At 47.9% G+C, this 16,978-nt stretch overlaps 1 protein-coding gene across 3 annotated transcripts in view; it reads left to right on the forward strand.

Annotated features, from left to right (window-relative positions):
• Nucleotides 1-16,978, forward strand: part of RASGEF1B (RasGEF domain family member 1B) — a 49,508-nt gene that overhangs the window by 20,960 nt on the left and 11,570 nt on the right. For all 3 annotated transcript variants that reach the window (XM_064149622.1, XM_064149621.1, XM_064149623.1), the window contains 5 exons: nt 12,812-12,994; nt 13,728-13,850; nt 15,637-15,774; nt 16,538-16,750; nt 16,850-16,924. In XM_064149622.1, coding sequence (XP_064005692.1) covers nt 12,818-12,994; nt 13,728-13,850; nt 15,637-15,774; nt 16,538-16,750; nt 16,850-16,924 — 726 coding nt within the window. In that variant the 5' untranslated portion in view covers nt 12,812-12,817. The remainder of the gene's footprint in view (nt 1-12,811; nt 12,995-13,727; nt 13,851-15,636; nt 15,775-16,537; nt 16,751-16,849; nt 16,925-16,978) is intronic.

Genomic DNA, 16,978 nt, shown 5'->3' on the forward strand with positions numbered 1-16,978 from the left:
GTGACTCCACCACCTCCCTGGGCAGCCCATTCCAATGCCAATCACTCTCTCTGGGAAGAACTTCCTCCTAACATCCAGCCTAGACCTCCCCTGCCACAACTTGAGACTGTGTCCCCTCCTTCTGTTGCTGCTTGCCTGACAGAAGAGACTCACCCTCACCTGGCTACAGCCTCCTTTCAGGTAGTTGTAGCCAGCAATGAGCTCTGCCCTGAGCCTCCTCTTCTCCACGCTAAACAGCCTGGAGTCACAGCATCTCATAGACACTTGTGTAGAAGATGAGCTTGTCAACAGAAGTTTTGCAGCTGCATCAAGGACAGTGAATAATTTACAAAGAGGAGGCCAAAATCTATTGCTAGTTTCTTCTCTATTATAGCTGCTGTAGTAGTAGTATAGAAATCCCAATTAATCAGTGCAGTGAGGAAGGTAAATGGCTGGCAATCAATATGACTGTGTCTTTAATTAGAAAATGAGCAGGGTTATGGAAACAATACAGCTCATTCTTTCTAGGTGGCTCTTAGAATAGCACTGCATGACTCAGAGCCACCTACTCTGTTTTGGTGTGGATGCATTCAAATACGCCTTCGCCCCACAGCAGAATGTTCCCCAGGTCACCTGCCCCTGCCATGGGCTCAGGTACTCTGCTTGTGTCTTGTCACTGTTGAAAACAGGACCAGAAAACAGGGTCCTGTGATTAAAACCATCCTTTAACAACCCAAGCTACTGTGGTCTTCCAGGATCTGAAGGGGGCCTACAAAAAAAGCTGGGGAGGGACTTTTTAGGCTATCAGGAAGTGACAGGACTGGGGGGAATGGAGCAAAGCTGGAGGTGGGGAGAGTCAGCCTGGAGGTGAGGAGGAAGTTGTTGAGCATGAGAGTGGTGAGAGGCTGGAATGGGTTGCCCAGGGAGGTGGTTGAGGTCCCATCCCTGGAGGTGTTTAAGGCCAGGCTGGCTGAGGCTGTGTGCAGCCTGCTCTAGGGTAGGGTGTCCCTGGGCATGGCAGGGGGGTTGGAACTGTCTGCTCCTTGTGGTCCCTTCCAGCCCTGACTGATTCTATGATTCTAATACCATAGCTTTTGTATGTACGGTGAGCTGAGTTGGATGGGACCTTAAAGATACCCAATTCCAACCCTCCCATCATAAGCAGGAGCAACTCCCAACTAGAACAGACTGCTCAAGGCCCCATCCAATCTGGCCATGAACACCTCCAGGGAGGGGGCATCCACAGTCGTACTGGGCAACCTGTTCCAGTGTCTCCCCACCCTCACTGTCAAGAATTTCTTCCTCATCTCCATTCTCAGTCTCCCCTCTTCCATCTTAAATCATTTGTCCCTCGTCCTGTCACTATAAGCCTTTGTAAAATGTCCCCTCCCAGGTTTTTTGTAGCCCACTTCAGGTACTGGAAGGCAGCACCAGGGTCTCCCTGGAGCCTTCTTTTCTCCATCCCCGACTCTCAGCCTGTCCCCATAGGGAGGTGCTCCATGTGTCAGCTTGCTGAGTAGATTTGTTTCAAGCCAAGACTTTGACCCATCGATTCCAGAGCCCACGGGTCCATCTTCAGTCCAGCTTGGGAACTGCTGCTGGATCTGAAGGGCTGACCTAAACTGTCAGAAGCAGTGTAGAAGAGGAGGAGATTTCTGCTGTGGCAAAACATTCTTTCCAGTCAGTTTGGTTAGACTGTTCTTGATTTCCCAAGGACCCAGATGTGCTGATTTGAACCCACAAGTCCTTTATACTTCAGCCCCAGCTCTGGTCTAGAAACTACTGGCTAGTTCAGCTGAGGTATAAACAGGTGAGAGACAGGCATTACTGGTCTGGATAGAGAGTTTCATTTGCTTTCTTAACTGCCAAAGTGGGGCCATCCTGTTTTATCTTCAACATTGGGGTATGGTGGGCTTTTAACTGGAGTCTTTCTGCCACAGGAACTCCAAGTGCATCCTGCTGTGTGTCTCGAGTGCCAGTCACAACTCTGTGCTGCCTTGGCAAATGGAAAGACAGAGAGAGAGTATGTGAACTATTCACCTTAAACCAGCTTTCCCACTGCATCATCTAAATGGGAAAGAGATGTTTGGTGATGAGGTTTTTAGGTCGAGCCAGGTGAATGGAATTAAGTACTGTTCTTTAGCACTGCTGTAAATTGTAACTTCCCTGTCTGCTGTGATCATAAAAGAGAGTGATGCTTTCTTCTGAAGCGTGTTATAGGTTTAGCCAGATGGCCAAGTATGGGCTGTGAAGAGCAAAAGCTTTTGGATTCAGAAGGTGTCTTACTTTGATGAGGTTGAAGAAGGAACTGTGTCAAGAATGCCTCATGTTTAAGGCTGGTACTGCCCTTCTGGCATTAATATAATATGATACCCCTTTTGGAAAAACTATAGTGGAACTTAATGAAAGGAAATAACCTCACACCAGTAGCTCTTTGTATAGTCAGGCAGAGGAATGCAGTAATGAGAAACTGAGTGGCTTGACTAAAGCCACCTGAGGAACTTCCAGCAGAGTCAGAAGCAGATTCAGGCTCCCAGATCTAAGGGCTGAAATTATGCTTTCCCTGCTGAGTGTGGGCAGATATGTTACCAGTTCTCAGTGAAACTGGTCACCACTGTGAACTAGCTTGTACCCACACTTACCTACTCACCAGGCAGACCAGAGCTCTATCTTTTGGCATTGGTCATCTGAGGTGGGTTTGTGTTACAGAGACTCATCCCTGCCACATAAAAGAGGTCATATTCCCCAAGGTTAGTGGGAGCCTGGTATCATACTGAAATCAGTGATGCTCTTGTGATGATAGCATAGGGGGGAACTTCTCCTGTCTCTACTGACATCAGTTTTCAGCTTCTTCAGCTTGAAATATGCAGAAGACACCAAGTGTGCTACGGAAATGATGGAGTGTCAGGAGTCTGATTCACCAGTGGGGATGGCATAGCATAGGTGACATTGCAGGTCCCAGGTGTCCACCCTGCTCCACACCCCGTTCCTGGACAGCTGAGCCACCATGAATCAGCAACTGAATCACTCAGTTTACAGCATGATGCTTTGTTTGCTTGCCTTGAAACTCCTGGCTGCAAACTGCAGAGGTCATCAGCTGCTGGACCTGTCTATGGCAGGCTGGGATGGTAACCTCCTTGGGTCTGTAGAGCTCTGCACTTTGCTAGTGAGTTGTAGTCCTGGTGGAGACAGTCTGCAGCTGACTGAACAGAGAGGTGGGGTTTTAATCTTCTGTGACTCTGTTCCCTGTAGAACAAAGGGCAAACTTCTTCCATACTTCCTGGGTGCAATAAGAGGAATTCTGTGTACTTCTAACAACCCAACTGCTTCAGTGAGTCAAAACAATGTGAGGCTTTGGTGGTGTGCTTGCTTGCTCTGCATTTAATGTTCTCTTTATTTCAAAGCTCTCAATTTTGCAGTTCCAGCCAATTTCTTAACACTTGGCCTCAGCCAGCCAGTCTGCCTTTCCTGATGGCATTTGGTTTGGAGCAGAATTTCATTTGTAGGACTGAGGGCATCCTGCTCAGCTTGTGGATTGGTTTGGCTGTATACAAAATGCTTGGAGTACAGTTTCCATTTATGATTTTTGTTTTCTAGAGGAAGCAGATCCAGGCTGGCAGTGCTGTGTTGTTTCTTAATGTGATCCCAGTATTGTTGTCTGTCAACAATTCTGCTTCCAGTCCATCTGTCTGCTCATAAATGGTGGTAGAAAAGAGTAGCTCCATGTGTTGGCTGTTGTTTAGGATGGGGCAGGATTTCAGTGCGTGCTTTGGCAGGCCTCAAGCCTCTCTACATCCTCTTCCATTCCAGTCTGTAACAGGAGTTGCTATGGACCATGCAATGAACTGGTGCCTTTTGCAGAATCTCTGATGGCTTCTGACTCATAATTACCTCATATCACTTATGAGCCACACAGGGTTAAGTATCAGTATGCTTTAAACTTCTCATAAACCAGGGTTATCAGAGAGATCTAGAAGCTTAAACCTCCATATCTTTGGGAGAAGAGCCTTAGTTTGAACAGCAGACTGCATTGAAAGGTGAAAAGGACCTCAGATGAATAAACTGTCCATAAGGAGGAGGAAGTTGTTCAGCATGAGAGTGGTGAGAGGCTGGAATGGGTTGCCCAGGCAGGTGGTTGAGGCCCCATGGCTGGAGGTGTTTAAGGCCAGGCTGGCTGAGGCTGTGTGCAGCCTGCTCTAGGGTAGGGTGTCCCTGGGCATGGCAGGGGGGTTGAAACTGGCTGCTCCTTGTGGTCCCTTCCAACCCTGACTGATTCTATGATTATCCCTGTGGTCTTCTAGTACCATGGTCTAGTTGATTGGACAGGGCTGGGTGCTAGGTTGGACTGGATGAGCTTGGAGGTATCTTCCAACTTGGTTGATTCTATAGGTCCTAAGATACCTCTGTTCTGTTCTATATGCTAAGGCCTCATGGTGCAGATTGTAAACTAAAAAACAAACAACCAAAAACCCAAACACAAATTAACTTAATAAAATGAGTTATTTGTCAGTGATGGAGAACACTTCATAGAGTGGGTTTTTTTCAATAACTGTGGCCTCTCCTCAGTCTTAACTGACAGAAAGAAATCTCATCTGCATTGTCATAAGACAGAAATGTGTTGAGGAAACAAATATCTTATCCATGTGGTCTTCTTTTCATGTTCTGTGTATTCAAGGCTGCTGCCTTTGTGTGTTCAGCACTACAGACAAATGGTTTTGGTTGGGAGGAACTTAGGTCGTCTCCCTTGGCCTGGGTCATTCTCCTGCAGTTGAGGGATGTGCTAGTTTGAAGCTATCTGGAATGTTTTGGTGAGAAGAATTAGATGATAGGCTGTGAAAAGGAAACAATGGTGATGGTTACTTCACTCATAGGCTTGCTGAGATGTGAAGAACAAGAACATAAACTCAGATAACACAGTTGTTTGCTCTCTGTCTTTGGGGCTGCACTTCCTCCTCTAACCCAACTTGCTGCCTGACTTCTGCTTCCTAACCCCCCTGGCTGACCCTCCAAACTCACCTTGAATGTAAGGCAAAGTCTGGGGTAAGGTGGAGGGATGGGAAGAAGGTGGAAGGGTGGTTGAGAGCCCCTCCTGGGCACTCTGATTTCTGGGAGCGATGTTGTGTTTCTGTATTACTTTTTAAACTTGTCTATTTCTGTCTATGTTGTAAGTATCTGCTTGTACACTGTGCTAAGCTGTAACTATAGCTTCACTCTTCCCAGTTCCAGATCGACTGAGTCTAGTCTGGGTGATTTTTCACAAGTGTGGGGGGTGAGTAACACCCAAACCATCACAAGGGTTTTTTTACCATGATATGGTGAAAGCCTGTGTGTGCTTTTCTGGCCCTGCAGCAATGCTGTGGCACCACCAACCTCAGCATCTTTAGATTTGGGTTGCACTTTCTGCCCCACAGAAGAGCGTGGGGAGAGAGTAGAACTGATGTTGGTGCTTGGGGCTTAATCAGGGGACAGCAATTCACAGCATCTTTAGATTTGGGTTGTTCTTTCTGCCCCACAGAAGAGCGTGGGAAGAGAGTAGAACTGATGTTGGTGCTTGGGGCTTAATCAGGGGACACCAATTCACAGCATCTTTAGATTTGGGTTGTTCTTTCTGCCCCACAGAAGAGCGTGGGGAGAGAGTAGAACTGATGTTGGTGCTTGGGGCTTAATCAGGGGACACCAATTCACAGCATCTTTAGATTTGGATCGTTCTTTCTACCCCACAGAAGAGCATGGGAAGAGAGTAGAACTGAGGTCAGTGCTTGGGGCTTAAGCAGGGGACACCAATTCACAGCAGAGCAGCATCAAGAGGAGCAAGTTTATTTTCTTCCCTTTTTTCAGCCATGCAGCTTTTGAGAAACTCAAGTCCTCCTTAAACCCCTTCCACTTTCCCTGATGCTCCCAACCATACACAAAACTGCATTCATGTCCAGCACATTTTTGCAGCTCAGTATCCAAGGACTTCAAGTAGTTCAGGATCCACTTAATTGCTGTGGCCAAAGTCTCATAGGTGAGTGATCAGTCAGCAGTGCTGCATATGACCTCCTCTCACTATCAGCTGGATCTATTTATAGATCCAAGGAAGTGTTCCTTTGCACACTGAGGAGGAAAATGCCTTTCATTGAAATCCAGTTCCCTGGCCTGTTCATTGCATGCTGGATTTTCATGTTCCTTTGCAGCCTATTGTTATCTGGGTAATTTTTGGAGGTCTTTCCAAAAAGGTTCATTCATCCTCTACTGGTTTAGTGAAAATGAAGAAGTACCTCAAGGCTCAGTCGTGTTTGTTATGTCTGCCTCAGGTCTTGCCCTGCCAGAGACTGGGGTTCTGGGCACATAATAATTCTGCCTTTCTCCTTGCACTGCTGTTACTGGGAAGCTCGAGGCCTCTTCCATGTCAGAGGCTACTTGAAGTTAGAATTTTGGCCTCAATGCCCAAAATCTGACACTGATCTCATCATGATACTAAATGAAGAAGAAATGGTTTCTTCCTCTTTCCACAATGCAGATGTATCAACTTCTCCCTGTCACAGGAGGACAGCACTGCTGAAGACAGGAAATTATTCCTTTGCTCTTTCCATCAAGTCAGTTCCTTAGCCAAAACCAAGCCCACTGTTTCCCTTCTTAAAAAGAAGAAGGAAAAAAAAAGCAGAAAGAAAACCAGAGAAGATAAAGTTTTCCATGTTAGTGATAACCAAATGGTTCCAAAGGATGGTTAAAAAGTTTCAGTTTGAAGTCTCAGATGTTTTTCAATAGAATCTTATTTCCTGAGTTTTTTTTCCCCTTCTCTTTCCCCACTCCTGCTTCTCAGACGTTGTCTTCATAGAATCATAGAATGGTCTGGGTTGGAAAGGACCTTTTAAAGTCACCCAGTCCAGCTCCCTTGCAGTGAGCAGGGACATGCTCAACTAGATTAGGTTGCCCAGAACCCCATCTAGTCTCACCTTGAACATCTTCAGGGAGAGATATTCAGTCTCCATCATCAGTAAGTTTGCAGATGACACCAAGCTAGGAGCAAGTGTCAATCTGTTGGAGGGTAGGAGAGCACTGCAGAGGGACCTTGCCAGGCTGGATGGGTGGGCAGAGGCCAATGGGATGAAATTTAACAAGGCCAAGGGCAGGGTTCTACACTTTGGCCACAACAACCCCAAGCAGCACTACAGGCTGGGGACAGAGTGGCTGAGAGCAGCCAGGCAGAGAGGGAGCTGGGGGTGCTGGGAGAGAGGAGCTGAAGATGAGGCAGCAGTGCCCAGGTGGGCAGCAGAACCAATGGCATCCTGGGCTGGCTCAGGAGCAGTGTGGCCAGCAGGACAAGGGAGGTTCTTGTGCCCCTGTGCTCAGCACTGCTCAGGCCACCCCTTGAGTGCTGTGTCCAGTTCTGGGCTCCTCAATTCAAGAGAGATGTTGCAGTGCTGGAAGGTGTCCACAGGAGGGCGCCAAAGCTGTGAGGGGCCTGGAGCAGAGCCCTGTGAGGAGAGGCTGAGGGAGCTGGGGGTGTGCAGCCTGCAGCAGAGGAGGCTCAGGGCAGAGCTCATTGCTGTCTGCAGCTGCCTGCAGGGAGGCTGTAGCCAGGTGGGGTTGGGCTCTTCTGCCAGGCACCCAGCAATAGAACAAGGGGACACAGTCTAAAGTTGTGTCAGGGGAGGTCTAGGCTGGATGTTAGGAGGAAGTTGTTGTCAGAGAGAGTGATTGGCATTGGAATGGGCTGCCCAGGGAGGTGGTGGAGTCTCTGTCCCTGGAGGTGTTGAAGCCAAGCCTGGCTGGGGCACTTAGTGCCATGGTCTGGTTGACTGGCCAGGGCTGGGTGCTGGGTTGGCCTGGATGATCTTGGAGCTCTCTTCCAGCCTGGTTGATTCTGTGATTCTTTAGGTCCTAAGACACCTCTGCTCTGTATGCCAAGGCCTCATGGAGTAGATTCTGCTCTGCAAGCAAATTTCAACTCCACTCAAGTTGTTCTGAAAGTAGAGTTGGGTGTTAGGTGTTTAGCTCCCGAGGTCGTTGGAGCTAAGCATGCTGCTTTGTGTCTCACCTCCCTATAAAATAGAGCAGAGGAGTCAAGCTCAGGGCGCTAAAGGAGCCCTGCTGGAGAAGCACATGTGTTGGATGAATCATCTTGTTGGCCATGCTATATTTATCTCTGTCACACTTTGATAGCATCCCTTTTTGTGGAGCAGAGAACGTGTCCTGTGTCTTGTTTGCTTACGAGTGAAATCCTGCTCAGCTGAGCACAGAGCAGAAAGAACATCTCTCAGTTAGTACAACTTCATGTCTCCCTGAAGCAGAATGGAACCAGCTCTGTCAAGCAGCTTCCAGAAACAGACAGTGAGCAACTGAGCCAATTGTACCCTTCGGGGCCAGGCTTCTGGGGATGTTGTTGTTGTTATGAATCAGTATGTCCGTTACTGACTGGATGACTTCTAGCTTTCCTCTAAGGCATGTGGAGGCTCTCTGTGTGTCTGCAATCAATTTTATCTGAAGGAAAGTCCTGAGAATTAGGGGACTGCAAGCTTCCAAGAAGGTTTCATTCCTTTGGCAAGTTAGTTACTTGAATTGAAGTGCTGCCTGCTGACCTTCCAATAAGCTTGCTGTTTCAGTGGGCAGTGATAGTGTGTGGATGGTGGATGAAAACCTCATCTGTGATTCACATCTGTTTCACTTCTTACCATGTTAGAAGGTAGTGGTGTGGTGAAAGTGGAGGTTGTTCCCCAGACATTGCTTCACTGATGAAATGAGATGCAGCCTGAGTCTGCTTTGGGTGGTGAGGGTTACAAGAAACTCACTTGAGGGAAGAAACTGAGTTGCTGGAGCAGGTCTGGGGAAAGGCAACCAAAGTGATGAAGGGTCTGGTGAGGAGCAGCTGAGGAAGGTTTAGGTTGGATGTTAGGAAAAAATACTTCCTGCAAGAATGGTCAGGCACTGGAACAGGCTGCCCAGAGAGGTGGTGGAGTCACCATCCCTGGAGGTGTTAGAGAAACCTATGGACATGGCACTTTGGGACACGGTTTAGTGGTCATGGTGGTCTTAGGTTGACAGTTGGACTTCATGATCTTAGAGACCTTTTCCAGCCAAAACAATGCTATGAAACCACAGCTCATTGATCACTAGGCAGGCTGAAACCTCTGTAGATGCCAGTTTCACCCCGAACTGGGCTGTCCTGGTTGTAATATGAGCTCTGGATTGAAGCAGCCACTCTCCTTGCTTTGTTGCAGTGCTGACACTGATGTTAACTTGCTTTGCAGATGTGACCTGGCCTTTCTCACTTGCCCTGAGGAGCCACAGGGCTGCAGACGTTAGGTGGGTGGTGATGTTGGCACAGTGTTCACCAACCCTTGCCTTCTGGCTACATGACATGTGCTGCAGTATCTGCAAAGACTTCTGGGTTTAGGTGCAAATAGGACATCTTTCAGGGCTGCAGGATATTTTGCATTTGTTCATGTCTGTGCTTTGCAGATCAAACATGGCAAAGGACCTGGGAAATGGAGCAGAAGGGTCCTTTCAGCTCTATAATAACATTTTGTTTCTTAAACTTTGCTAGCCTTGCAAAGAACCTGGACAACCAAGAGCCCTTCTGCATCAGAACACTTTCTCCATTGCAGCACATGGCCACGGTTGAACTCTCTTGTCTGGGCACCTCGTTTTGCCCAGGCTCACATACACATGCACTCTTTTCTCCTCTTTTTCCAATTCCTTGGGCTGGACAGAAGTGAGTCCTTGGTTGAAGGGATGACAGAGTGATTAATGTCACTTTGCAGATATGGGAACTCCTCACTCTTTCCCACTTTGATGCAGATATCTTTTGGCATCTCACAGGAAAGGTTTTCACAGGTCATGCAGGCCAGGAGCTCCTCTCCACTGTCTCTGCAACCATTTTTGGCTTTCTCTTACTGGTTCCTTACTGAATCCCTCAGTCTTGTGCTGGTCTGAATGCCCCCTTTGTCTAGACATGCTGCCAGCAGAAGCAGATCTGTTGACGTCTCTGTGGAGCTTTGGGTCCCCAGGAATTTAGCTACTAACTTAATAGCTTCTCATATGCACCGGGCTCCCTCAGAGGAGTGCTTTGTTGTGAGCTGGGGAGCACACAGATGGCAGCAAGCTATTTATCTCCGGGCTGTCACATCACTGCTTGCTCTCAAAAGAGGAGAGCCTGTTTCACAGACTGGTGTTCACTGAGGGCTGTGGCTTTAAAAAGCCTCTTCCCAATCAGGGTTTGATATAATGGAGAGAAAAGCAGGCAGCATCTGTGCTTTACCACCATGGTTCAGAAGCATTAATGCTTTTCTCAGGCACACACACACACAGAGGCTCTGTCAGTGTACAAGCACAGCAGCCTGTGGATATTATCTTCCCACTTTTATCTCTCTTCCCTCCAGATTGTGGGTAGTAAAGGAATCATCATAGAATCAACCAGGTTGGAAGAAACCTCCAAGATCATCCAGTCCAAGCTATCACCCAGCCCTAGCCAATCAACCAGACCATGGCACTAAGTGCCTCAGCCAGGCTTGGCTTCAACACCTCCAGGCACAGCAACTCCACCACCTCCCTGGGCAGCCCATTCCAATGCCAATCACTCTCTCTGGCAACAACTTCCTCCTAACATCCAGCCTAGACCTCCCCTGCCACAACTTTAGACTGTGTCCCCTTCTTCTGTTTCTGCTTGCCTGGCAGAAGAGCCCAACCCCACCTGGCTACAGCCTCCCTTCAGGGAGTTGCAGGCAGCAATGAGCTCTGCCCTGAGCCTCCTCTGCTGCAGGCTGCACACCCCCAGCTCCCTCAGCCTCTCCTCACAGGGCTGTGCTCCAGGCCCCTCACCAGCATCATTGCCCTTCTCTGGACTCCTTCCAGCACCTCAACATCTCTCTTGAATTGAGGAGCTGAACTGCACGCAGGACTCAAGGTGTGGGCAGGACTCAAGGTGTGGCCTGAGCAGCGTTGAGTACAGGGGCAGAAGAACCTCCTCTTGTCCTAGTACCTTTCTATATTTGATCTGTCTGCTCCCCAGGTGCAGCTGGCTCATTAGCACTCACAGCCCAGTAACTGCTGGAGCAGAGTTAAAACCTGCACTGATTCATGGTTAAAACTGGGCACAAACTTAGTCAAGGTTCCAGGTTCCATCAACTGATGAGAGCTGCTGCTCCCAAAAGGCAGGGGGGGAATGAAAAGATGGAAGGAGGCTGTAACTCCAACTTTCAAGTGATCAGATAGATTTTATCTTGTGGTCTTTTCACATAGTACTCTGACCAGAAGAGCTCTTGGATGCTCATAGCCTCCTCACTGTCCACCCACTTCTCTGGCCTCTGGCTCTGGCTGATCTTTTCCTTGGTAAGAACCTTTTTGTTCCATAGGCACTGTGATGCCAGCTGATGAGTAATTGCTTTGTTTTTCCTTAAGTATTCAGCAAACCCGAGGCTGGAAAACACAGGGTTGGATTTTTTTTCACATTGTCAGAGAATTTGGAGAGAGAGTTTTGGAGAGATCTCTGATTCTGTTCATGTCTTTGGTGTCATTGGTGCACTTGGACAGCACTGGTTAGCAGCAGCACACAGGCATGGCCTTCCCAGTGTTTGGAGCCACTCAGAGATGGGTGGAGGTAGATGTACTGCACTATCAGGCTTCTGCCTGGGTCACAACTGTCACAGCAGGACTGGAAAAGCCCAGCACTGATTTACCAAGGTGGAGCTGGGAGATGGAAGCTTTTGATTGCAGTTACATGTCTTTCACATGGCATAAGGAGGTTGTCCTCACTGTGCTAGTTTGAATGTTTTGGTGATGACTAGATCATAGGCTGTGAAATCAAAACAGGAGTGATGTCTACTTCCCTCATAGGCTTGCTGAGATGTATAAAAACATAAGTCAAAACATAGGTAACACACTGGGCATCACTCTCACTCAGGCTGCTGGCTGAGCTGCTGCTTTCTAACCTCACCCTCCATTTTGGGCTAATCCACTTTGCTTCCTAAGCCCCTGGCTGAACCTCCATTCTTCCTTGGGACTGGGGTAAGGTTGAGAGGGGTAGGGGGAAGGTGAAGGGGGGGTTGAGAGTCCCTCCTGGGGACTCTGGTTTGTGGGAGGGCTGCTGTGTTTCTATATTACCTTGTCTATTTCTGTCTATAACTGTATATACTGTAAATACCTGCTTGTGTCTTGTGCTAGCTGTAAATAATAAGCTTCATTCCTATTTCCAGAGCTGGCAGAGTCTAGTCTGGGTGATTTCTGAAGTGTGGGGGGGCAGGGAACATCCAAACCATCCATCACACTCACATAACCTCTTCAGGGCTTCACTTCAGCTTCTCTTCCCCTGCACTCATGAGGGCTGTGCCAGCCCATAGCAGCCTGATCACTTAAGAGTTGGAGTTGCAGCCTCCTTCTGTCTTCTCCCTCTTCTGCCTTTTGGGAGTAGCAGCTCTTTTCAGTTGATGGAACCTGTGGTGTATAACCTTGATTGTTAGCTAAGTTTGTGCCCAGTTTTAACCACAAACTGGTGCAGGTTTTAACTCTGCTCCAGCAGTTAGTGGGCTGTGGGTGCTGACACTATGCCAAAAGCTTTACAGAAAGTTTGAGTTCCCAAAACCTGCCTGGATTCTAATACACTCCTAAGCCTGTGCCTGGACTTCTTGTCTGTCACTTGATGAAGAAACAAGAAGATACAAAAGAAGTGGAGTGATGAGAGCCTGTGTGGGCCTTTCTCTGAGACATCTGCTTGGGCTTGGAGGCAGCACAACCTTCACTGCAGTTTGCAGGCAGCCCAGGCTGTGCTGCTGGCTTTGCTTCTCTGCAGTGTAAAAAGCCTTTTATGTTCCACCTTCTGCTAATTCTCTCATGTCTATTTTGTGTATCTCAGGAGAGGATGCCACAGACACCTCCCTTTGCAGCTATGTTTGACAGCAGTGGCTACAACAGGAACCTCTATCAGTCAAAAGAGGACAGCTGTGGAGGGCTGTATTACCATGACAACAACCTTCTCTCAGGGTCCCTGGAAGCTCTGATCCAGCACTTGGTACCCAGTGTAGATTACTATCCTGATGTAAGTATCTACACCCAGCTACCTGTGTGGCTGCATCTCATAAAGGGGAACACTCAGATGTGCAGCAAAGGCAGAATGTCACACCAATGGCTGTGGCAAAGGTGCAGGTGACTGATTAGCAATGGTAGGATAAACACATGTACTTGGTGAGTGCAGCTGCAGTAAGCTACTTAACCTAGCCAGCCTCATTCTTTATTACCCCTTTTGTGAGGGGCACAACCCTGATGATTAATTTATGAAGTACCTACCTAATTTGGCTTCCAATTTGATGGATTATATGTACCAGTGACCCTTAAAAACTTGTCAGGCAAGCTGAGGAGAAAGGCTTGACCATTGGTGTGACAGGAGGACAGGATTTAAGTTAAAAGCTAGCAGGTTTTAATGCATGTTTACCATTGCCCATCTAAGGCCCCACACGTATCTTGCAGTGACCAAGGGAAGTGCTGAACTGTTTGGAGTCTGCAGAGAGGGTGGCCCTGAGCACAGGAGGTTTGTCACCTGAGGATTTTTGGCCTGTCAAGACACATATGTGCACTGAGACATATTATAGATGTCTCAATAGAGTGAGGAGGCAGTTGGGGATGATGGAACTGCATCTCTGCTTGTGGAAAGGCTCCTGCCAAAGGTGTAACTCCACTTGCGTTCAGCTGCTGTTGCTGTCATAGATCTCTTTGTGCTGAGCAAGTGTACACCTGACAGTAATTTATCTCTTTCTCTGTCTTCTTGTTTGCAGAGGACATACATCTTTACCTTCCTTCTCAGCTCACGCCTCTTCATGCACCCCTATGAGCTCATGGCCAAAGTCTGCCACCTGTGCACAGAGCAGCGGAGACTAAGTGAGCCTGGCCTGGACAAGGTATGATGCCTTGCTCAGGGCTTCCTGGTAGCTCCAGTTAATGTTTCTACCCTGCCCAGAGCAAAATGTTCCTACTCAAGTGATTTGCCGTTGGAATAGGCTGCCCAGAGAGGTGGTGGAGTTGCCATCTCTGGAGGTGTTCAAGAAAAGACTGGATGAGGCACTTAGTGCCATGGTCTGGTTGACTGGATAGGGCTGGGTGATAGGTTGGACTGGATAATCTTGGAAGTATCTTCCAACCTGGTTGATTCTATGATAGGAGAGTCCTCAGTAGGATTAAACAGACTGAAAATCTGATGTAAGCAGTTGGAATGTGACCCTTTATTCACTAATGTTTATGGGAAATAGCCAAACTGCTCAGCCTGTGCTCTGTGCAGGCTGCTGCTGCTGCAGTGTGTGTTCCACTGTTTGTATCCTGCACTGGCCCTGCAGAGGCTCTCTTTGTTTCAGGGTTCAGTCTGTCTTGACCTATTTATAATGCTAGAATGTTGGGAGGATGTAACAATGACTTAAGCACATCAGTGGCAGTGACACTAACCTGTCTTGCCTGCTTAAGCTGCATAGTTGCTGCAGTCTTTGCAGATTGACTTAGTTTGCTGTGCCCTTTGGATGGGGAAGAATGTGGAGGTCTGGCTAGAACCTCCCCCTCAGCAGAAAATGACACAAATTAAGATACTTAAATAATTCCATTGCTTTTTCACTTTGAAGGTATAGTGCATGCAGAACTGGAGCTTCTAACTTTTGTTGTGACAGTTTGCTCTCTGTTAGGAAACACTGCTGAATGTCTTGCACTGAGATGCTCCTGGTAATGAGGAGAAGCATTCTAGGGATTGCCACCAGCATGGAGTTTAACTTCCAGGTCATTTCAGCCAATGCCAGTCTTCACTGGCTTCAATGGGCCTGTAATCCAATGCTGAATTAGGACAAATCCTGCAGAGTCCTGCACCTGGGGAGGAATAATAAACTCCACGAGTACAGGCTGAGAGGTGATCTACTGGCGAGCAGCCCTTTGGAGGGGGACCTGGAAGTCCTGGTGGATAACATCCATGGGACAGCAATGTGCCCTTGTGGCCAAGAAGGCCAATGGGATCCTGGAGTGCATTAGGAAGAGTGTGTCCAGCAGATCAAGGGAGGTTCTCTGCCCTGGTGAGACTTCATCTTGAGTGCTGCATTCAGTTTTGGGCTCCCCAGTTTAAGAGGAACAGGGATCTGCTGGAGAGAGTCTATGAGAATGATTAGGGGACTGAAGCACTGCCTGATGAGGAGAGGCTGAGGGACTTGGGGCTTTTTAGTCTGGAGAGGAGAAGACTGAGAGGGGATTTAATAAATGTCTATACATATCTGAGGGCTGGTCAGGACAGGGGGGAGAGGCTTTGCTCACTGTGACAGGAGCAGTGGATGTCAGCTGCAGCACAGGAGGTCCCACCTCAACACAAGGGGAAACTTCTTTACTGTAAGAGTCACAGAACACTGGCATAGGTTCCCTTGAGAGGCTGTGGAGTCTCCTTCTCTGGAGCCTTTCAAGGCCTGTCTGGATGTGTTCCTGTATAACCTGAGCTAGATTGTGTGGCCCTGCTCTGGCAGAGGAGTTGGACTCAATGATCTCTTTGGGTCCTTTCCAACCCCTGACATCCTGTGAGCCTATGAATTAAATGAAGCTTGGAAATTTAACTGCCTGACATTGACACCCATGTGTTCCACAGCATCCCTCAGCAGGGAATTCGGTTTCCTTTGATTTATTTATGTGCTGCATGGTTGTTACATGTAGCATTCTGTTTTCAAATAGAACTGGATACGGAAAATTGCACCTAAAATCCTGCAGCTGTTGACTGAGTGGACAGAGACCTTCCCCTATGATTTCCGAGACGAAAGGATGATGAGGAACTTGAAGGAGTTAGCACAAAGAATAGCCAGTGGTGATGAGGTGAGTTGGCTGTACATAAAATTACTGCATAAAAAGGTGTTCCTTTAATGCTTTGGTAGTGCAGGTTTGTTGTTAATAACGTGGTGTGGCCCTGAGGGGCTGAGTGAACTTGCTATGAAGGTGCCGGTGGGCAAAACATTCTTAACAGCTAGACCTAGAAAGAAACCTCACAGCATAAGCAGATCCTTTTCAAAGTACAGGCAGGGTTCACTCCATCCCCAAAACCATAAGCAGATCCTTTTCAAAGTACAGGCAGGGTTCACTCCATCCCCAAACCCATAAGCAGATCCTATTCAAAGTACAGGCAGGGTTCATTCCATCCCCAAACCCATAAGCAGATCCTATTCAAAGTACAGGCAGGGTTCACTCCATCCCCAAACCCATAAGCAGATCCTATTCAAAGTACAGGCAGGGTTCACTCCATCCCCAAACCCATAAGCAGATCCTATTCAAAGTACAGGCAGGGTTCACTCCATCCCCAAACCCATAATAGAATTGCATGTGGTACAGAATCTCTTTTAAACATCTGTCTCCACCAACAGCCTCCCGGCACTCACTTCATACTGCTCCAGCACCTTGTTTCCTCCAGCTTTGTAGCTGTCTGCTCTACAGGACAAAAGCTTTGAGGCTTCAGCTGTGTGCTGTATGGAGGGGAGGACAATCCCAGTGTCCTTATTTGTGTTTTTATGGATATTTTTATCCGGGCAAAATGCTGTTTTCTCTCATTGTGAAACCGTCTCCCAAACATTTCATGTCCTGACAGGTGTACAGGAAGAAAGTACAGCAGCTCCTCCAGAACCTGATTAGGAAGCTCACCACTGTTGGCCAATATGAGGAAGTACTTGCAAAAATTAATGCCACATCCAAAGATCACCTCACACTCCTAAAGACCAAGCCCCAGACTGTCCAGAGGGACATCATCACTGTATGCAACGATCCCTACGTGCTGGCTCAGCAGCTGACACACATAGAGCTTGTGAGTTGTTATACTTGGAGCATGATTTTGTTTCCCCCCCTCTTTTTGAAATGTGGGTTAAGAAAGGCTGTGACTTGTCTGCTTCTGTGCTTTGTTTAGGAGAGACTCAATTATATTGGACCAGAAGAATTTGTTCAGGCCTTTGTGCAAAAGGACCCTTTGGATAATGACAAGGTAACTGGCAAGGATCTGGAGCAGCTCTGAAATGAGGCATTTAACATCATAGAA

This window comes from Pogoniulus pusillus, chromosome 10 (assembly GCF_015220805.1).
Source record: "Pogoniulus pusillus isolate bPogPus1 chromosome 10, bPogPus1.pri, whole genome shotgun sequence".
Taxonomy (NCBI): domain Eukaryota; kingdom Metazoa; phylum Chordata; class Aves; order Piciformes; family Lybiidae; genus Pogoniulus; species Pogoniulus pusillus.